The 21,933-nt window shown below is 39.6% G+C and overlaps 1 protein-coding gene across 3 annotated transcripts in view; it reads left to right on the top strand.

Moving 5' to 3' along the window:
• The first annotated feature begins 62 nt into the window (after nucleotides 1–62).
• Nucleotides 63–21,933, top strand: part of dop1a (DOP1 leucine zipper like protein A) — a 43,205-nt gene continuing 21,334 nt past the window's right edge. Inside the window, exons 1-13 of one of the 3 annotated variants that reach the window (XM_038288564.1) lie at nucleotides 63–253; nucleotides 343–524; nucleotides 1,301–1,471; nucleotides 3,064–3,253; nucleotides 3,586–3,684; nucleotides 5,263–5,362; nucleotides 10,397–10,479; nucleotides 11,939–12,053; nucleotides 12,164–12,284; nucleotides 12,403–12,522; nucleotides 12,730–12,847; nucleotides 16,038–16,067; nucleotides 20,153–20,395. In XM_038288564.1, coding sequence (XP_038144492.1) covers nucleotides 116–253; nucleotides 343–524; nucleotides 1,301–1,471; nucleotides 3,064–3,253; nucleotides 3,586–3,684; nucleotides 5,263–5,362; nucleotides 10,397–10,479; nucleotides 11,939–12,053; nucleotides 12,164–12,284; nucleotides 12,403–12,522; nucleotides 12,730–12,847; nucleotides 16,038–16,067; nucleotides 20,153–20,395 — 1,710 coding nt within the window. In that variant the 5' untranslated portion in view covers nucleotides 63–115. Of the gene's footprint in view, nucleotides 254–342; nucleotides 525–1,300; nucleotides 1,472–3,063; nucleotides 3,254–3,585; nucleotides 3,685–5,262; nucleotides 5,363–10,369; nucleotides 10,480–11,938; nucleotides 12,054–12,163; nucleotides 12,285–12,402; nucleotides 12,523–12,729; nucleotides 12,848–16,037; nucleotides 16,068–20,152; nucleotides 20,396–21,933 lie in introns of all 3 variants that reach the window. The other 2 variants (XM_038288558.1, XM_038288571.1) reach the window with 2 other exon arrangements.

Raw genomic sequence — 21,933 nt, 5'->3', positions numbered from 1 at the left:
AAAGCATGTGATTTATTTATAAATGTCCTTTTCCTCCTACTGTTTCCTGTGTTGCAGGGATAGTGTTTATATGAATGGCTTGAATTGTACATTAGAGTAAAAACCAGCCAGGAGAATGAATGCGGAGGAAGTGGAGCTGCTGAGTGACTCAAAGTACAGGAACTATGTGGCAGCAGTGGACAAAGCCCTCAAGAACTTTGAGTACTCCAGCGAGTGGGCAGACCTCATCTCTGCATTGGGCAAACTCAACAAGGTCAGCATGAGATCAGAGGCAGCAGGTTGTTGGTTTTTGTTTAAGACAGCTCTACAGATTAATAGCATTTGGCTCTGTTTTTTTGTCAGGTTTTGCAAAATAATGCAAAATACCAGGTTGTTCCCAAGAAGCTGACGATTGGCAAACGGCTGGCCCAGTGCCTCCACCCTGCGCTTCCCAGCGGGGTCCACCGCAAGGCCCTGGAGACCTATGAGATCATTTTCAAGATCATCGGACCCAAGAGGCTGGCTAAAGACCTCTTTCTGTATAGGTAAACGGATCCAGACTAGAAGCAACACTGCTAAAGCTGCTGGAAAAGGACCAGGAAAACAATCACGCTGGATGTTTTTTTTTTATACTGATGTGAGATTAGTAATACTCCGGGAACAAGAAGATGAAAACAAAAACCAACTGCTGCCATTATCTCAAGTAGACATCCACTGATACAGCTTTTTTAAAGCAAGTGCCGATTGTTTTAACAACAGTCTAACCAGAGCCAGATCTTTGCTGCCCTTTTATTTCAGGCAGATATTGCTTTTTCTTCCTCTGTTTATGTGATAAAAATAATTTGGTCAAAGGCTACATAAGTCTGAAAATAAACAAAAAGAAGCCTTTATCAAATCAAACAAAACAAGAACGATAGACAGCAAATGGTTGGAGCAGCAATAAGTGCACCGATGAATCACCAATCCTGATAGAAGAGAAAAGCTATTATAAGCTGGCAGATATATCAGTATATCTCTTCTGGAATAGTTTGGGATCCCAAGTTAACAGAGTAAATCTGCTCTCATCCCTGAACTGGAAATAACAGATTTTTTTATGTAACCTCTGTCGGGTCCAGGTATCCCTCTCATGCTACCAGTAAGGAGAGTAAGGACTCTGACCCTGGCTAGATGTGATAGCACTTAAAAATGATCAAATAAGGATGGGAGAAATGTCTGTGGCCTTCACTTGAAAACTGTTTCATTTTAAACTTTATCCCAAAAATGTGTTCCTTTAAATGTTTTTGTTGAGCTGTTTATTTAACATTTAGCTTTGTCGCTGTAGCTCTGGGCTCTTCCCCCTACTCTCCAATGCTGCTATGTCTGTGAAGCCTGTGCTGCTGGGGCTCTATGAAACCTACTATCTGCCCCTGGGGAAGACTCTAAAACCGGGTCTGCAGGGTTTACTGACCGGAGTCCTGCCCGGCCTGGAGGAGGGTTCAGAGTATTACGACAGGTAAGAAGAGACCTACTGAAAAACCAAACCACCACTTCAGCTATGATAGGAGCAAATACTTTAGGGATTTTTAAAGGAATAGTACACCCAAAACATGATTAGCCTTCATTTTCTACTCACCCCCATGCTGAACAACACCCTGGAGTACTTTTTTGATATCTCAAATGCATCTGGAGATCTGGGAGGCTTCTTGCTGTCTGCTGACATTCAAATAATGGAGGTGCCCAGCGCCCGAGGCAGAAAGGTCCATAAAAGTCCACAAAAAACGTGTCAATATTCCTCCATACTGCTCGTCCAATGTATTCCAAGTGTCCTGAGTGGGTAGCATCCAGAATTTACTCGAAACGAAGTCATTTAGAATGTTTTTGGAGCATAAACAGTAGTGTATAGGATTTCCTGAAAGCGCGCGCGTGCGCGTTAACGACGCTACGGAAGCCGGCAGACCAAACCAGATGAAAGTGCGCATTCAGCGTCTGCTCTGCCGATAATGCAAGCGTACAAGAAGAAATGTGCTGTTTACCTGTGCAAAGAAAGAAACAACGAAAGAAAAATGTCTGAGGACTTCAGTGTTGAGGAAGAGCATGAGTTCTTTGCTGAGCTGAATGCGCACTTTCATCTGGTTTGGTCTGCCGCAGTTTCCGTAGCGTTGTGAACTCGCAGGTGCGCGCTTTCAGGAAGCCTATACACTACTGTTTATGCTCTAAAAACATTCTAAATGACTTCGTTTCGAGTAAATTCTGGATGCTACCCACTCAGGACACTTGGAATACATTGGACGAGCAGTATGGAGGAATATTGACACGTTTTTTGTGGACTTTTATGGACCTTTCTGCCTCGGGCACCATAGACCTCCATTATTTGAATGTCAGCAGACAGCAAGAAGCCTCCCAGATCTCCAGATGCATTTGAGATATCAAAAAAGTACTCCACAGTGTTGTTCAGCATGGGGTTGAGTAGAAAATGAAGGCTAATCATGTTTTGGGTGTACTATTCCTTTAATGCACTGGTTGGGAATCTAATTGGCAACAAACATTTGGTTGAATGAAAGCAACTTTAACTAAATCTGCCTACTGTGAGTCTTAAATTTGGTTACATTAAGAATGATGGGGCAGTCACTAGAGGGCGCTGCAGCCCTGGTAACATCACTGTCTCTCAGGCTGCTCTGCTTGTTTTACATCCAAAACTATGAGCATCTCACATAGTGTTTACTCTAAAGCATCCTTTGATATGAATCCTTCCAGCGGTTTAGATTTAGGCTAAATATCATTAGCTAGTAGTTTGACAAAGATGTTTTTTAGAGCAGAGTAGGGAAAACTTTCCTCTTCATCTATGCATGTTATTTATGCATTAAAAACAACAACAACAAAAAAACGTCGCTTCTGGTTTATTTTGCTGAAAATCCTCTTTTATTTTGGTTGTTTAATAACCCATCAATCACACAGGATGGTCAGGCAGATGAGATTTGCTGATAACTAAATGTAAAACACTGAAGTCTAGAAATCTAAACAGAAGTATTTAGGTTCCCTTTTAGAGCTGGTGGTGTTGGACTCAAACGGTGGCTGGTGCTGACTGTCGTCTGTTTCCCCCTTTAGAACCAACACCCTGCTGGAGAAAGTGGCTGCAGCAGTGGAGCAGTCGGCCTTCTACAGTGCCTTGTGGGGCAGCATCCTGACCAGCCCCTCTGTGCGTCTCCCTGGGGTCTCCTTCGTTCTGCTGCACCTCAACCGGAAGCTCTCCATGGAGGACCAGCTCTACGTCATGGGCAGTGACATTGAGCTCATGGTGCGTGATGGTGTTGAACCCCAGCTGATTAAAGCATTTCATGATCTTCCATTAGAAAATGCATCTTCTGGATTGTTTTCATTATAAAATGGCACCACTTTCCGCAGAAGAGAGTTTGTTCTTTCCAGTCAGCCTGAGTTTATAATGAGGAGGAGAAAAGCTGCAAGCACCCAGACCGATCAATATGTAGCTCTGATGTACTGCTGACCTTCTGTTTGACCCAATGCATCTCAGCTATAGATAGTTTCACAGCTGGTTTAAATTACAGGAGCTGTATTGTGTATGGATGGGATATTTTATCCATGAAATCAAACGGTATCTTCTATCCCCAGGTGGAGGCTGTCAGTACCTCAGTCCAGGACTCCAGTGTTCTGGTGCAGAGAAGCACACTGGATCTTATCCTCTTCTGCTTCCCCTTCCATATGAGCCAGGTGAGCATAAACTCTAGGATGTGTTGGTCGATTGTACCAAAGCTGTGAACACAGTCTAGTTAAGGAGTGTTTAGCTGAATGTCCAACAGTCCCAGATTTTCTGCCAGTGAGACGATCAACAAGGAGTAAGTGTCCGAGCCCAGAAAGCAACATAGACAGAACCGTGCATGAAGCCCTTTAACCACTGATCTGTTCTAATCATGCTAATACCATTTGTGTTTAAAATAACGACACAAGATGGACGAGCAAAAGGAAAGCAACATTCAGGTCAGCAGATAATAAAACTCATTTTTGCTCTACCCCCATTTCCTTCTCTCTATGATCCTTTAAAGTGATGCTGATCAGTAGCTTTCCTGACTTGCTGAAGGTCTGCCAAAGACTTTCTCTGAACTTTAGCTGCTTTTTACCCATTTTTTTGTCCAGAACCTTAAAACATTGAAACAAATGGACTATTGCAGGACAGATTAGGGTAGGAGAACTACCCTGCAAAGACTGACCTAAAAATTAGCTAACATTTTCTATGAAATAAGTGTATTTGCATCTCATTTGAGCACATTAACAACATTAGCTGCCAATAGATTAAGGATTTTGGCACTTAAAAAGACATAGTTGGATATTATGACTTAAAATAAAATGAGATAATGGAGTTGTTTTTTTTATTTCCTTTTAAACATAAATCCTTGTATTGCAATGGAAAGCTATGTTAACTTCTTAAAACGGGGAAAATACATTTAATTAATGAAATATTGTCTTGCCTTTATTTCAGTTTTGGGAATGTTTATAAATAGATTAGCCTTGTCTGGAAATAGATTTCCTCAAGAAGAAAATCAGAACCAATCCTATCAACGAGCCGTCACAGCATTGTAGAGATAAACCAGTTTATCTGCTTTCAGCTAACAGCTCTTTGATATTTAAACTGTTGGGTCAAAGATGCGGTTTTATCTTTTTCAGAATATTGTTTTTGTAAACTAGATCTAAACAACTTGTCTCTCTGTAGAATGCCTGATTATTCAACTGTTAAATTTTTCTCCAGCAGTGATTTGCTGGTTGAGTTAATATCTTTTATTTTATACCTAAATTATTCGTTTGTACGAGTTAACGGAGGTGACTTGGACAGATAGTTGGTATAAAAGCAGCCAGCATCCAAACCAGGGTGAATAGCTCTTGTTTCCTGTGGTGTCTGTTGCTGTGTGTTTGTGATTACATCCTTTAAAGGGCACCATTATTCCCTGTTATTTGTTCCCATATTTCATTTTTTCACCTTTATTTGCCTTAAAAATCAGCCTTTAAAGTAAACACCAAAAGTTATGTGATTAAAATGTAGAAAGTTAGCTAAAAGTTTACTTTAAAGAAAATAATTAGGATTTAATAAATTTTTTACCTTATCAGTGTCCCAAGATAGAACACTGTTGCTACTTCCCAGCACAGAGGCAGAAGTATTATTCTGCTAAGCTGTTGTTCTGCTTTGGATCACAGGACTGAGACTAAATCAACAGAGATTCAAATGCTCCTTCCTTCCATCTGTGGTCGTGCATTGATTCAGAATCTCATTCACTTTTCTTCGCTGTGTGATTTCAGGCGACTCGCCCTGACATGATCCGGATCCTTTCAGCTGCTTTGCATGTCGTTTTAAGAAGAGACATGTCCCTGAACCGCAGGCTGTACGCCTGGCTGCTGGGTGAGAAATACACTCTCAACACAAGATACGCACTGTTAGAAATAAACTTTGACCCCCAATTTATACTGCCTCCTCTTCACTGCACTGCAAAGCCTAGAGGAGCTCCAAGGAGCATGCACAGATCAGAAAAAGGCTGTGAGCAACACAGACATCAGACAAAAACAACTCCCTTTAAGAATTTTAAAATGGTTAACACTTACTACTTTTACAATGATGGAGTAACCCTGAGTGCAGAGAAGCTATATTTGATGCTTAAATGGGGGAACTTAATGATCAGTTGTTCTGTTTACAATACCTGTGCAGCCCATTTATTGATCTAGCGTGCAAAGCTGCAAGTTTTTTTTTGTTTTTTGTTTTTTTTAGCAAATCTAGACATCTTTAGTAATCTTTTTTGAAAATCTGGATGCTGTGACTGTTCCTTTAACTGCTGAAGCTGATCTGATTTCTGTAATATTACTGCAGTCTTGATAAGGGTCTGGCATTGTTTGAAACTGAAAGATTCTGATTCCTTTTTTCTGATAAAGTTAATATCGATTCTCCAGTCTGCTTCTTTCGGGAAGCTTGTGAAAATTAGCATGTTTTAAATCAGCTAGCTAACCATCTGTCTGGATTAAATAGCCTGAATTTTAATTAATTGAACATTTAACTTTGCCTGATCGTTACTAAAAAATCTCCACCATTACCAGATATCAGACCTATGAACTATAGTAACAACCTCACCACAACAGATAACATATTCAGATGGAGGGTTTCCTTTTGACAACATCATTAAAACACATTTTCATAAATCCAGTATCTGATGCTTCAGGTACTTTTTTGGTATAAGAAAGTTAATCATTTAATTTACCTGATTCTGACTGCATTGCAGTGCTAGGCAGGAGCTGAAGGAAAATAAAGCAACAGGTGCTTTGTTAGGGAAGTTGTCTCTACAGAAAACATTGACTGCACCTCAGGTCAACTCAACATAATGGAAAACATAATGTAAAAGGAAGATAGGATAAAAATGTGGACAATGTGCTAGGATTACAGGGAGGAACCTACCTTTATCACAACACCAGTGCACTCATGTTGAGTCTGGTGGTTTTAAACCATCCTTTTTTAAAACAAAGCAGCACGTGTATGGCGTCCTCTGCACACCGGACTGGAGTTGTGACAGGCAGCCCGGGCCAAAGGCGGCTACGCTCTACCCCTTCTATTCATTCAGCTAGCTAATCTGAATCGTTCAATTCCATTTGGAGAGCGAGATCATCTGTGGTAGTAGCACTAGACATCTTCCAGGCATGTGAGTAAAACTAGAAGCAGTTCAGAGAACAGGATGAATGAATGGTAGCTGGCGCGCGGATGAGTTCATACACGCGCCGCTTTGTTTTTTAAAAGATATAAATATAAAAAATAAAACCATGGATGTCTGGGTGACAGTGATTCGCCTACATGTTATGAATGCTGGCGTACCATAAATGATAAATTATGAACAGTTTAGTTTGTGCCTTCAACTCGTTGCCCATAGGAAGACGTTATTTGGATATAACCTAACGGAATATCTTCAGAACAGCTCCAAATGACATAAAACTCATATGAGTGAGTAAAACATGATGTAAGAACGTAAAATCAAGGGCTCTATCTAAAAGAAAACAGCGTTCCCCTTTAACAGCTTGAAAATATCATCAGGTAGTTCCTGCATCAAAATAGACCTTTGAGATATTATGTTGCACATTGATATTTTGGAAACTTTATACTTGAAATATTTTATTCAGCCCTGTATCTGAACAGCTGGCAGTTATTGGTTTATTCACTGTTTTTAATCCATTTTCTCTGATTTGCTTCTCACTGTGGGAAAAATTACTGGTAAGTATGAATAAAAGTTAATACATGTTTTTATGTGATATTTTATTGTTGAACAGAAATAATTGAAAACGATTCTATTTAAAGTGCTGATGTTAGAAAAGGCATGCTCTTATTTTCTCAGTCATTAATTACTATTATTAATGAATGCTCATCCATGTTAATGTCTTGCTTACAATTTTTTTGGATATTTTTGCATAATGAAATAAATGATAATGATGCCCTGTCTCACCATTAGACTGTAGATCAACCCGTTAAAATGCAGAGTTCTTTATTCTACAGCAAATGAGATGATGTTTTAGTTTCTGAAGGTTTTTCGTACATGTGATTAATATTTCAACAGAATAAGAAATATCTGTATATGTAAAGAAGCTGCATTAAGCTTTTTGGGACAGTCTACCTCCTATTCTCACTTATTATCTGCCCTTTGCACCAAAAATTCTTCTGATCCAACAGATTATTTATGAAATCTCTTTTCCACAAATCTCTTTAAGTTAACTTTTTTCCAATATGTATGTATGTTTTGATTTAAAGTTTCGATTTCTTTTATTTATTTATTTACTGTGTAGTTGATTCATTTTTTATTCTTTTTAATGAAAGCCTTTGAAATACAATTTTTATTTCCCCTATGCAGCTTGAGCTGGAGATAGACCAGTAAACCGATATTTTACTTTTTTTTTTTTTTTTATACTCGCATTAGCATCAGTAGAGCATGTCACTACCTGATCCGTCCCAGAAGTACGATCCCTACCATCAGCTCATTTGCGCATGTGCAACCAGATATACATCTGGGTTACTTTAGATCATTTTTTGTAAAAAAAAAAAAAATATAGTAAGAATAGTAAGCGTACTAAACTATAATGTGTTAAAGGTAAATAATTTCCTGAGAAAATAAATGCCTTAAAATCCTTTCTGTTTTATCTCTTGTCTTTGCCCAATCTGTACCAGAATTGGGTTCCTACGCTACCTCCATGAGCTAACATTTTCAGCTTTGGATTTAAACATACACTATATTGCCAAAAGTATTTGCTCACCCATCCAAATTATTGGAATCAGGTGTTCCAATCACTTCCATGGCCACAGGTATATAAATTCAAGCACCTAGGCATGCAGACTGTTTTTACAAACATTTGTGAAAGAATGGGTCGCTCTCAGGAGCTCAGTGAATTCCAGCGTGGAACTGTGATAGGATGCCACCTGTGCAACAAATCCAGTCGTGAAATTTCCTCGCTCCTAAATATTCCACAGTCAACTGTCAGCTGTATTATAAGAAAATAGAAGTGTTTGGGAACGACAGCAACTCAGCCACGAAGTGGTAGGCCACGTAAACTGACGGAGCGGGGTCAGCGGATGCTGACGCGCATAGTGCGAAGAGGTCGCCAACTTTCTGCAGAGTCAATCACTACAGACCTCCAAACTTCATGTGGCATTCAGATTAGCTCAAGAACAGTGCGCAGAGAGCTTCATGGAATGGGTTTCCATGGTCGAGCAGCTGCATCCAAGCCATACATCACCAAGTGCAATGCAAAGCGTCGGATGCGGTGGTGTAAAGCACGCCGCCACTGGACTCTAGAGCAGTGGAGACGCGTTCTCTGGAGTGACGAATCGCGCTTCTCCATCTGGCAATCTGATGGACGGGTCTGGGTTTGGCGGTTGCCAGGAGAACGGTACTTGTCTGACTGCATTGTGCCAAGTGTAAAGTTTGGTGAAGGGGGGATTATGGTGTGGGGTTGTTTTTCAGGAGCTGGGCTTGGCCCCTTAGTTCCAAGGAAAGGAACTCTGAATGCTTCAGCATACCAAGACATTTTGGACAATTCCATGCTCCCAACTTTGTGGGAACAGTTTGGAGCTGGCCCCTTCCTCTTCCAACATGACTGTGCACCAGTGCACAAAGCAAGGTCCATAAAGACATGGATGACAGAGTCTGGTGTGGATGAACTTGACTGGCCTGCACAGAGTCCTGACCTCAACCCGATAGAACACCTTTGGGATGAATTAGAGCGGAGACTGAGAGCCAGGCCTTCTCGTCCAACATCAGTGTGCAACCTCACAAATGCGCTTCTGGAAGAATGGTCAAAAATTCCCATAAACACACTCCTAAACCTTGTGGACAGCCTTCCCAGAAGAGTTGAAGCTGTTCTAGCTGCAAAGGGTGGACCGACGTCATATTGAACCCTATGGATTAGGAACGGGATGTCACTTAAGCTCATATGTGAGTCAAGGCAGGTGAGCAAATACTTTTGGCAATATAGTGTAGATCTAGTTTTTTTTATGTTTAATTTTTTCATTTCATGTTAACATTATTCTATATACTGCGTAATCTAAAGAAAGAAACAAATAAAATACAGATAAACATGGTTTAATCATATTTTGCTGGACTATTTAGCTTGTCTGATGATGAACGTCAGAGAAGTAGTTTAATGAAGAAAATGTAAAAAGCATAAAAATTGTCTCAAAAGTCATAAATCATATGTTGAACATGTGTATTAGCATTCTTTAGTAAGTTAAGGATAGAAATAAGTAATGTCAGTACCATTATTACATTATTTCTGGAAACCTGGATGGTACGGATCGTGCTTAAGGTATGGACAGTGCGTTCAGCTACCATGCTTTGAGATCAGGTGCAGTGCATGCAATGCCTTTCCCTGCAACGCTTTATTGGATTTTTGAATAATTTCTTCTTGTATTTTAATTTAGACTTATTTTACAGTTGTCATTGTTATTTTTGTGTTAATGTACGGGTAGAAAAGCAATAATGGAAATCAGAGGTAAATATTGGGGATCAGTTAAACTGATGTCTAAATGATGTCTATCTGCATCGGCCTTAGAAAGACCAAACAAATCTCTGTGAGCTTAGCCTGCTTTTCTGTGCTTCATATTTTCCCACCTAGAGCGTATTATATTTTATTCTGTTTTATTCTTTTTTGTTTTATTCAGTTTTATTCCATGTGTTTCTTTTCTATTCTGCTTTGTTTTGTTGTCATCTATACCAGATAGTAAGTGTAAACCAAAAACCACTGAAAGTGAAATAAAAGCATTGTTTACATTTATGTATTTTTTTTCTTTCTTTTTGTAACATATTTCAAGAAAGGAAAGCAGAGGATAAAATCAAAGGGTTACTTTTAAGTTGCAATACATTTTTAATTCTCATTTGGTCGTTTTAAGGTGTTGACAACAATGGCGGGATAATAGGTCCGCGCAGCACTCGACAGAGCAACCCAGAGGAACACGCCTCCCATTACTTCAACAGCTTCTCCAAGGACATGCTAGTCCAGGTGAGGTTTGGAGCTAAATGCACAACCAGGTCATCAAAGGTGTCCTGAATAACTCCAAAGGATGCCTCTTAAAAGCCTATTGCTGAATTTTAAGGGTGGCATGGTACCTTCTGCTTCTTCTAGATGGCAAACATTTAGTAGTTTCCCTTCTTTTTATGTTTTCTGTTCAAACGTCCTCCTTTAGACGCGGACGTACTGTATTCATCCCCAGCAGCTTTAGCTTTAAAGGGATCACTGAGCTCTTGTTAAAGATGTCATGCTGTGTTAAAATCACGCCATCTCTCCTGCTGTTTGATGCGCTCTACTTCTCCAGGGGGCAAAACACTGAACAGAGACTTTTTTTTTTGTTTTTTTGATCCGTCACACATTTTTATTTATTTATTTGTTTGCGTTTCTCTCCCTCCCACCTCTGCCATCTGCTCAGAGATGGTCACTGAAGCTCTCTGAACAGGGACAGTGATGGCCCTCTGGGACTCTGCTCCATGCTGCAGATGAAGCGTAATGAGGGAGGAAAAATGAATCAAAGCACATGAGGGGAAACATAAAATTGGTTATTCTAAGCGTTTTCAAAAATAGAAATGGTCAAACAAATGTGCTCCTCGGTAAGCCAGAAATGGTTCAGTTTAGCTTAAAGTTAAGAGCAGATCTTAAAAAACATTGGCTTAAAAGAGACATGCCTTTTTTCTCTTAGATTGACATCAAATTAAAAGCTTTCTGCTTTAGGTTAGCTCGGGATTTCTATTGACTGAACGTCTAAATAATAAGAGAAAGTAGTTTTAATGCTTTCTTCTAAACCAGAAGTTCCCACACTGCAAAAAGTGAAGTAAAAGTCAGTTAAGCATTTCTTGAATGAGGTTTTTTTGCACTTAATTGGAGTAGCTAATTAAAATGATCTGCCATTCCAAAAAGATTTTTGGACTTAAAAATAGAAATTAAAATAAAAGAATTCTGATCATCATCTTATTTTCAGGGCCAAAGTGCTTGATCCTTTAAAGGAGTTAAAATACACCTATTTCAAGAAACTTCTACTTATGTGGAGACCATTTAAGATATTATGAGCCAATGAAGGAAAATCCAGAAATAAGTAAAAATGTATAAAGTGTTTATACCCTAATTTGAGTAGGTTCTGCCAATGGAATGTGTATTTTTACTCTCAACATAAGATTATATGCATTCGAAATAACACAATGCCAATCTTTTTTTTCTTATTTTAAATGTAAAATGTCTTGTCCCATTGGCGAAGTGTCTCACGTCCTCAATTCAAGATAAAATGCACTTATTTTTAAGAAAAATTCCTTACTAGATTTCGATTTTTTTTTTCTCAGTGTGACATCGATATGTAAGCTTCTGATTTACAACATTGAAGTTTAACATTTTTGTTTTTTTTAAGGCAGATTAAAAATATTTGTTTGAAGGAATCTGAACATACACATAGTTTGATATTATCTTCTTGTTTTAGGCGATGGTTGGGATTCTGCAGGGCAAGGCTCGAGGTGGGGAGGAGGAGAGCATCCTTATGCATGACCTAAAGCCATTTCGCATCCTGATCAGTCTGCTGGACAAACCGGAGCTAGGTGATCCTTTGGTCCCCACCTCAGCAGGGTTTCATTTGTGTTTTTACACTATAGATAAAGCTTTAAAAACTTTCTGTCATTGTTCTTTCTCTCTGCCTTTTCTTTTTCAGGTCCGGCCATCCTGGAGGACGTTCTGATCGAAGTTTTTCGGACTCTTCACACACAGTGCCGAACAGAGCTAGACCTTCAAGGCCAGAGTCCGTTCAGCAAAGATCAGACGCACCTCAGCAGGTGAGCGCCAGAACACGCACTTTATCTGCAGATTAGATGCATATTTAATCCAGGCTTTAGTTTTTCAATGAGCTTCAGAAACCTGATTTAAAATAATTAAATAATTTCTCTTCTTTAGTAAACTGAGAGAAAATAAGAGGACAGCGGAGCTCATTAAAACAGCCAATCTCCTGTTCAACTCCTTTGAGCCATACTATATGTGGGACTACATCGCTCGCTGGTTTGAGGAGTGCTGCAGGTTAGTGTCAACTCGCACAGCAGATGGAAATACCTGAATAGGAAACAAATTAAACACCCAGCAAGAAAAGTTTTAATCTCTATGTCTAAAAAGCAGGTTTAAAATACCCTGTTTGGTTCGAGGAAAGTTCCCACCACCAGTTATATCCTCTCTGGTCTGTTAGCAGCTTCATTAGAGTTAAGAAGTCGCTGTTTGTCCCTGTTTCAGGAGGACGTTAAACAGTGGTGCACGCGCTGGCCGATGTGGTTGGAGTTTGGAGTCGCCTGACCTCCCTCTGGTGGAGTTCTGTCAGCTGGTAGATTTTCTGCTGGACATAGTTTCCTTGGTGAGACTTTTTCTTTGATTTCTCTTATTCTCTCTTTCCATCTTATTTGTGATCTTCGCCCGTATCGTTTCCTGTCAGTGCAGTTCTTCAATTCCTACTTCTTTATATTTCATCTTTTGTTCCTTTCAACGTTTGAGTTCTAGAGATGCCAAACTGTCAACTTTTAGCTAATCTGTAGGCTGTTGTGAAGCTCTCGCAGTGAGGCTGTTAACTTTTATTCATAGTTAATAAGATCTGTAGTGGGAAAAAGTATTCTACTATTTGCTCTAGTTAAATAAATGGACATCGATGGATTTCAATCAGTCGATCACTTGATTTTGATCTTTGCAAAGAGAGAACAGCTCATCATACAGCACTTATTGCTTAGTTATCAGCCCTGTTCTGCATTGGTAGCGTTCGTTCCCCCTTACTTACAATAATGGAAAGTTGTCAGAGTCAAAACAAATTACAGACACTTTGGTTAAACAGTAAAATGTTATGAATAAACCTTGAGAAAGAATATGTATATGTAATACCAAGGTATGTCTAGTCTACAAACACCTCACACAGTGGAATTGTGTGGCCTTGCAGGTGAAACCGCCTAAGGGAAAACATTTATAGTGAGTAAATAGCATGAATTATTATATGAAATAAGAGAAACTAAATTTTCCGACCACAAATAATTTTGTTGGTATGAGTAAAAAAAACTTTCTTTATGAGGTTGATTAAATTAAATAGATTAATATCTCAAAAGATATACTGTTTAATAGGTTTAGCTGTTTGTTCCAGATCATCTGAGTTTAGATCAGGTTGCAGGTTCTTCTAAAGCTAAGACTTTGGCCTAAAATACAATTTTACAAGCCGTTGAGCAGAAATTAGATGGGTTTTTTAAAATCAGCCTATATGGCTTACAGTGCACCCTTAAAGGCATACTATGCAACATTTTTCAGTTAATTAATGTGTTCCATAACGTTTTGGATGATTAAATGAGTAATTTCAAGTCGAACAAAGGTTTTCTCGGCCACCCTGGTGGTCTGTAGGGGAAATACCGTACTTGCAATTGCAGGAGCCCTCGGTCCGCACCCACAGGCTCAGAAGTCTCGTGCATCGCGAGAGTCGGTCTTGCTTTACGGCGAGAACTGCTACACGCCCCCAGTGAAAGGCATGCTCGTTGCTAGCGCAGTGGCGATATTTGTGCAGTTATCATGGAGGAACCAGCGAGAATTTTCAAACTCGAAAATTGGAAAAAAATAGTCACTTACAGCAGTAGACATGGTGAGTCGTTGCGTCGCCTGTCTGCTCATAACAACCGCGCCTGGCTTGACGGAGAAACCAGGAGAACAGCTGAGCATATTTACGTCAGTGCACTTTTACTTTCGCCCTCTGGGGGGAGCCTCGCTGGAAAATCAACACCGGTTGCATAGTATACTTCTAACAGGGATCAGAGTTTGAGTTTAGCCTGAGAGCGAGTCCTTCCTGATCGTAATGCTACAGTGCAGTAATTACTGACATGGATGTAAACTATTAATTCTCTGAGTGAATTAAAGCCGTAGCCTCCATCCTGCAGGTTTAACTTTTCTAGTTTCTTCACTTCACTTTGTTCCGTTTTAACACTGATGGCATCAATCTGATAGAGAAGTATTTTCTGTCATTTCTGTGCTTTTCTTCCTTTCTCTCCATTCCTTCATGTTTTATTTTCCCTCTTTTGTCATTTTCCTCTCTTCTCTATTCTATAATCTTTGTAATTATAGACTCCTGCCTGAGCTGTCAGTGTCACGCATGCTTGGCTCACACCTCCTCTGTATCCACTGTTTTTGCTGTTAGAACGTCCCACAGACACGTACGGCGTGGCATCCATGCCGTCAGGGATTGTGGATGTCATAGATCCCAGATTCCGTGTGTAGGATCCCTTTTGTCTGTCCTGTTTACAGTTTTGGTCAGAAGTCTTTATTTACTAATCATAAACGCCAATTTTAAAGAATTTTTTCACATTGGGGGCTTTTAATGGTTTATTTGAGTAATTTTAAAGGTTAAGGTTTGGATGAATTTTTAATTATACACCCAAGCTACTCAAAATATAATAAATCTATGATTGTGACAGAATCACTGTATACATTTTTTACGCCACCCAGGAGTTGCAGAAAAGGGTTTAGGAGGTCTTTTTACTCAGTTATCCTTGCAATTCACCAACACCCTCATGTTTTATAATCATGTCCGGCCCAATCCTATTAAAATTGTGTTAAACAAACCTGCTGATTTGTTTCCTTGATGTGAGGAAGGTGTGCTGCTTTATCTACATCCATATTTGTTTAAGTTTCACCAATGGGGCGTGCAGGTGATGCAGTGGTTAGCGCACACAACCCATGTACGGAGGCCTTAGTCTTTAACACGGCCAACCTGGGTTTGAATCAGACCTGTGATCCTTTGCGGCATGTCTCTCCCCCTCTCATACCCCCTTTCCTGTCAGCCGACTGTCGAAAAAACGAGCCACTAGTGCCATAAAAAAATGTCATCTATAAAGCTAAGAATGTTTTACTGCTGTTCCTCCTCCTTCATTGTTCCATTCTACTGCAGTGTTGGGATGCAAGATTTTTCAAGCAATCAATTGATTATTGAATTTCTGTTATTTTTTCCAGCCAAAATTGGGATTTATTTCCTTTTTCCTTTGTTTGTTACACATTGCATGGAAAGTACTCACTTCTAGCTTGCCTATATTGATCTGCAGGCTAGCTGTAAATCTCTGTTCCCAATAAAGTGTCCAGCAAACGCCTTTTAACTCTAAAACCAACCGTAATAAAAGAGCATCAACCAACTTGGATGAGAACCAATTAGCCCCTAAACAGTCATGCATCCAATCAAGATGCAGGAAAATAAAAAAAAGTTCTCTTAAATAAATCATTAAATGCCCTGTATTGTGTTGAGTGAATGCAGACTTCTGAACCCAACTGTATTTGCAATCTCCACCCTTTTTATCAAAAAGTCTGTGTGGGGATTTTGTCTTATTGTTAACCCTGTATGCTTTTCTACTGCTACTGTACTTCCAATCTGAATAGTTTGGAAATCCTCCGTTACCCTGTTGAAATGCTCTGTGTGTGTGAGATCTAGGGAGTGGTGTTGTACTGAGTATGAAAGGATGACTGCAAACACTGATGGGTGGCCTGTGCTCTGCTTGCTCCTGTCTGTTCAAACTCTCTGCTCTTTCTCCTTGAAGCCTACTAGAAGCATGAGGGTAATCTGCCAGGTAAAGTAAAGCTCTTTCCTGCTTTTTCACCTCACTTTGCTTCACTGAGGCTACAGTAACATTTCAGCAATGTCCCGCCAACATCCCCCAGGCTACCTTTGTTCCTTTTTTCTGCTTTAAGTGCTCACGCCATAGTGGCTGACTTATTCTCATCTTTTTTTTTTATGCTAAAAATCAAACATGATCTTTATGGGTTATGATCATTACATGTGTCAAAAACTTACACTGGCTTTTTTGTGAAAATGAAATCTTTGCTCAGTTTCTGTGTCCTTCTTGTTCAGCATGCATACAGTTGATGCTATTGCGCTCCTCATATTATCCTGACACAATCCTCATTTTTTAATTATTATGATATTTTGAATTCACTCCATGATTTCATGCTAATTTTTCTTATTCAGAATTTGATTATTTTATGCATATTGCTTGTTTAATTTAATTATTAAAAAAGTAATAGATCCATATGGATAGGTAGGCGGTTCTTTTCCTTTAACTCACTGTGCTTATGTAGAATATACAGGTGCTGGTCATAAAATTAGAATATCATGAAAAAGTAGATTGATTTCAGTAATTCCATTTAAAAAGTGAAACTTGTATATTATATTCATACATTACATACAAACTCATATATTTCAGATGTTTATTTTGTTTAATTTTGATGATTACAAATGACAACAAATGAAAATCTCAAATTCATCATATCAGAAAATTAGAATATTGTGAAAAGGTTCAAAATTGATGGCCCCTGGTGCCACACTCTAATCAGCTAATTAACTCAAACCACCTGCAAAAGCCTTTAAATGGTCTTTCAGTCTAGTTCTATAGGCTACACAATCATGGGGAAGACTGCTGACTTGACAGTTGTCCAAAAGACGACCATCGACACCTTGCACAAGGAGGGCAAGACACAAAAGGTCATCGCTAAAGAGGCTGGCTGTTCACAGAGCTCAGTGTCCAAGCACATTAATAGAGAGGCGAAGGGAAGGAAAAGATGTGGTCGAAAAAAGTGTACAAGCAAGAGAGATAACCGCACCCTGGAGAGGATTGTGAAACAAAACCCCTTCAAAAATGTGGGGGAGATTCACAAAGAGTGGACTGCAGCTGGAGTGAGTGCTTCAAGAACCACCACACACAGACGTATGAAAGACATGGGTTTCTGCTGTCGCATTCCTTGTGTCAAGCCACTCTTGAACCACAGACAGCGTCAGAAGCGTCTTGCCTGGGCTAAAGAGAAACAGGACTGGACTACTGGTGAGTGGTCCAAAGTCATGTTCTCTGATGAAAGTAAATTTTGCATTTCCTTTGGAAATCAAGGTCCCAGAGTCTGGAGGAAAAGAAGAGAGGCACTTCATCCACGTTGCTTGAAGTCCAGTGTAAAGTTTCCACAGTCAGTGATGGTTTGGGGTGCCATGTCATCTGCTGGTGTTGGTCCATTGTGTTTTCTGAGGTCCAGGGTCAACGCAGCCACATACCAGGAAGTTTTAGAGCACTTCATGCTTCCTGCAGCTGACCAACTTTTTGGAGATGCAGATTTCATTTTCCAACAGGACTTGGCACCTGCACACAGTGCCAAAGCTACCAGTACCTGGTTGAAGGACCATGGTATCCCTGTTCTTAATTGGCCAGCAAACTCTCCTGACCTTAACCCCATAGAAAATCTATGGGGTATTGTGAAGAAGAAGATGCAATACACCAGACCCAACAATTCAGAAGAGCTAAAAGCCACTATTAGAGCAACCTGGGCTATCATAACACCTGAGCAGTGCCACAGACTGATCGACTCCATGCCACGCCGCATTGCTGCAGTAATACAGGCCAAAGGAGGCCCAACTAAATACTGAGTGCTGTACATGCTCATACTTTTCATGTTCATACTTTTCAGTTGGCCAACATTTCTATAAATCCTTTGTTTTTATTGGTCTTCAGTAATATTCTAATTTTCGGATATGATGAATTTGAGATTTTCATTTGTTGTCATTTGTAATCATCAAAATTAAACAAAATAAACATCTGAAATATATGAGTTTGTATGTAATGTATGAATATAATATACAAGTTTCACTTTTTAAATGGAATTACTGAAATCAATCTACTTTTTCATGATATTCTAATTTTATGACCAGCACCTGTATTTTACAATTTGAGCCTGTTAAATGTTTTCACATTATTGCTGATAGGCCTGCACATGGTAACCAACAATTGATTGTAAAGTGGAAGAAAAATTATGCTTGATTGGACAACAAATATATCAGATAATTGAGATGTTTCTTCCTAAATACTTTATAGAGCCACTTTTTATTGCTTTTCCAGCTCCTTTGCAGTTATTCTATACAAGCTTTACGATTAGAGGTTAAAATATTTTCCATCCCTTCTTCGTAAAATAGCCCATTTCAGTCAGATTGGACAAAGGGAATTGGGAAACGTTTTCAGTTTTTGCTGCAGATTTTTAATTTCAGTCAGGTCTGAATTTTATCTTGGTCTTTGTTATATATCAATACGATTTAAAAACAAAATGTCTGTTTCCCTCCTCTGGCTGGAGCCCCATGTTTCTGCCCACTGGAAAAAATGGAGCTCTAGATGAGTCATTTTTTCTTAAAATAAGTGAATTTTTTCTTGAACTGAAGAGGTAAGTGAGACACTTTGCCAATTGAAAAAGACTATTTACATTAAAAATAAGAAAAAAAATATTTCATTGTCTTATTTCAAGTGCATATTATCTTATTACCTTATTTTAAGAGTAAAAATCCTCATTCCAGTGGCAAATTGTCTTATTTACTTACTCAAATTGATGGTAAATACACTTAATTTAAGACGTTTTGACTTATTTATCTATCTTTTTTTGCAGTGCAGCATCTTAGGTTGTCTCTTCCGGGATTATTCAGTGTTTTTTTTAGCCTTTACAGCTTCACTGTCCCTACGAGCGTATTGACGGAGCACATTAAAGCTTGGATACAGTGTTAGGTAGTTGGTTTGTTCTTGTTCTGAAGGTGGTAAAATAAGGAAAAGGTTTCCAGAGTATTCACACTGAATCACAGTATTCAGCGGCTGAATCAGGTGGGACTAAAAAGTCCCACACCTTGTGTCTTACGTCACAACAGCAAACTATCTATTATATAACAGATCACTATACGGATTTTCACAGCTGAAAGGATGCAGAAAATATCCGAACCTGACTAATCACACAAGCGTTTTCAGACCCTGGAAGAAAACAAATGGCGCCCAGATATTGTGTAGAGATTGGGCGGTGAAAACCCCCAATGATGTCGTTTTGTTCTTGCAGCTGTGAGAGCGACACAAAAACCTGTCATGGAGTTTATAAGCAGCTTCAGTGTTACAAAGTCTCTGGTGTAAATGAGGTGACGGTGTGTTACATTTGGTGTTATTGCTCTCATACTCCTACTGGAGATTTCAACATGGCACTTACTCTGACCTGAACCTTAAAAAGATCACCCTACAATTATCAAAGAAACCATAAATGCTCACATATAATATGACGTCATGAAGCAGAGCTTTGTTCCTAACTGTATTCCAACTTATTCAAACCTCCAGCCACATCCTTATGAAAAAAACTGACCATAATAGGGTGTATTTGGTTAAATTGCACGCTATTTAGAGATGTTCAAGTGTCACATCTTTATTGTTTTTCCATGAAAATTAAAATATTTAGAAAACTAATTTGGTAGATGCTGATGGTTGGAGGCAATGGATTGGGTTTGTTGAGGCTTTCAGAATAAACGCTGAAAATGCACCTATTATTTCATCTATCTTTTTCTTCCACTTTACAGTAGTTGGCTGCTGTCTGTCAGTCTATCACTTAAACGTCTCAAATGATAGATTTAAGTTTGTGACATTAATGTGATAAATTGTTAAAGGTTGAAGGTACATGGAAACAGTTTTTAAGGTGCTGTCAGTTAAAGAAGCAGATTCTAGTACAAGGACTAGAAAAACTTTTTTTAGTATTCAAAATAAATGTTTAATGGTGTTAATGTAATTAAAATTATATTCATTAATCTTTCTGAAAGCAGTTTCTAGTTTATGTATTTTAATTGGTTAACCAAGTCACTCTAATAGTTAACTGGTATTTTCAGGAGACGTACATAGAAATCCAGACAGAGCATCTTCCTCAGCTGCTGCTGCGGATGGTGGCGGCTCTGACCTGTCACCTCCAGGCCCTGGGCCTCGGGGAGCTCACCCACTGCCTTCGTCTCTGCTCCAAGATCCTCAGCAAGGTGCAACCTCCACTGGTTTCCCCGCTGGCCCTGCCAGCGAGTCCGCAGGCCCGCTCATCAAACTCTGCACGGAGCAAACGCAGCGAAGCGGAGGATAAACAGGTACGCCTCAACTATAAAAGAGCTCCTGTAAAGCCAGTCCCTGACTTTCAAGTACAGTCCAGATTCCTCTGTTTTTCCTCTGATCCTGCTTAACAAGAAAAAAAAAAGGGTCATGCTGTTTGCGTAAAATCTTTGGTCTCCATTGGTCCAGTTGTAATACAAGTTCTAGCCTAACCTCTCTCAGTTCAGTCTCCGATGGTGTGTCCTGGTCCCAGATCAGCACCTCTTGCTGCATGCTGCACATGGTTGGGTGGCCATCCGTCTCTCCCCGGACACAAAGCATTTTGAAGACTTGTCTAAAAGCAAAAATGAAAAACCCAATTTAGTTAATTACAGACCTTCTGGTTACTTGGTCGTTTTAAGTGTTTAGCAAATCGCTGAGCCGTGGCTTGAAGTTCAAAGTTGCCTTCCCAGAGAAACATGGATGAGTTGAGGTACATCCCTAAAGGCTCGGAGCAGAAAGATGGAAGAGGAACACCCAGCAGCTGAGCCCTTTCATTCCCTCTCTGTGGAGCTAGATGACTAGACTAGCTTGAGAAGCAACTTCTCTACCGTGTTCTATGTCTGTCTGAGTGGAAACATGCAGTCCAGTATGGATCTAGTTTAACACCATAAAGGCCCACGCCACCCATAAGGGTAACACGGCCTTATTCAGTATTGTTGTGATTTAGGTTCCAGATAAGTTCTTTAAGTGACCCTGGAGCCTGAATTCATACTTCTGCCTTTCAAAGTAAAAGCAAAGTTGATTTGAAGCCTTTCTTAAATAAAAACTAGTGTACCAAATGGATTTTATTTCCTGGGTCTTCATAATGGAAATATTTTTGTCTGTTCATGTGTTTAATAATGTGTATGGTCTGGCATTGCTCAATACTAGCGCGAGTATGCTGGCACAAAATCTGGCGGGCCAATCAAATTGTCAGGGCGGGCTTTATACGATGATGGACAGATGATCAACAGCGCGCTTGTGTGACAACAACAATGGCTGCCGCTGGAGAGTTCAGGTGTGTAGATTCTGCTATTAGGTCTGTTCTAGAAGATATCGACAGCAAATTAATTTTAAAAGAGGAACAGAGAAACGCGATCAAGGCTCATCTTCTTATTCTAGGCGTGCAACTGCACGCTTTGATTTTTGTTGACAACAACTATGCCTCGCTTAACACACATCACGCACTCCGTTGCTCTTATTGGTTGTAGGTGTATCCAATTGAGTACAGAGGCATTTTTTTCCTGGTTCGTTCGAAACACGCCCCATAATCACAGCTCTATGGAGCAGTATCAGACTCATATTCTGACTAGAATTGAGTCGGACTACGTCAGGCTACCAATGGAAGGCGATGGGCAGCAACAGAGGGGTCTGTGCTGGAGGTTAGGGAGGACAACAATCAGTCTTTAAAGAGATAAATTAAGACCGCCCTTTTAAAACCTCTACAGAACATTCCTTATTTCATCCTTTGTCATAATATTATTTCCCCTTTATTCTATTTAAACTGAGAAAAGCTTTGCCTCCTGTGCACTTCTTTAACCTACACGACATCTGT

This window comes from Cyprinodon tularosa, unplaced genomic scaffold, assembly GCF_016077235.1.
Source record: "Cyprinodon tularosa strain WSP-4 unplaced genomic scaffold, ASM1607723v1 ctg107, whole genome shotgun sequence".
Taxonomy (NCBI): domain Eukaryota; kingdom Metazoa; phylum Chordata; class Actinopteri; order Cyprinodontiformes; family Cyprinodontidae; genus Cyprinodon; species Cyprinodon tularosa.
This window is presented reverse-complemented; position numbering and strand designations above follow the sequence as displayed.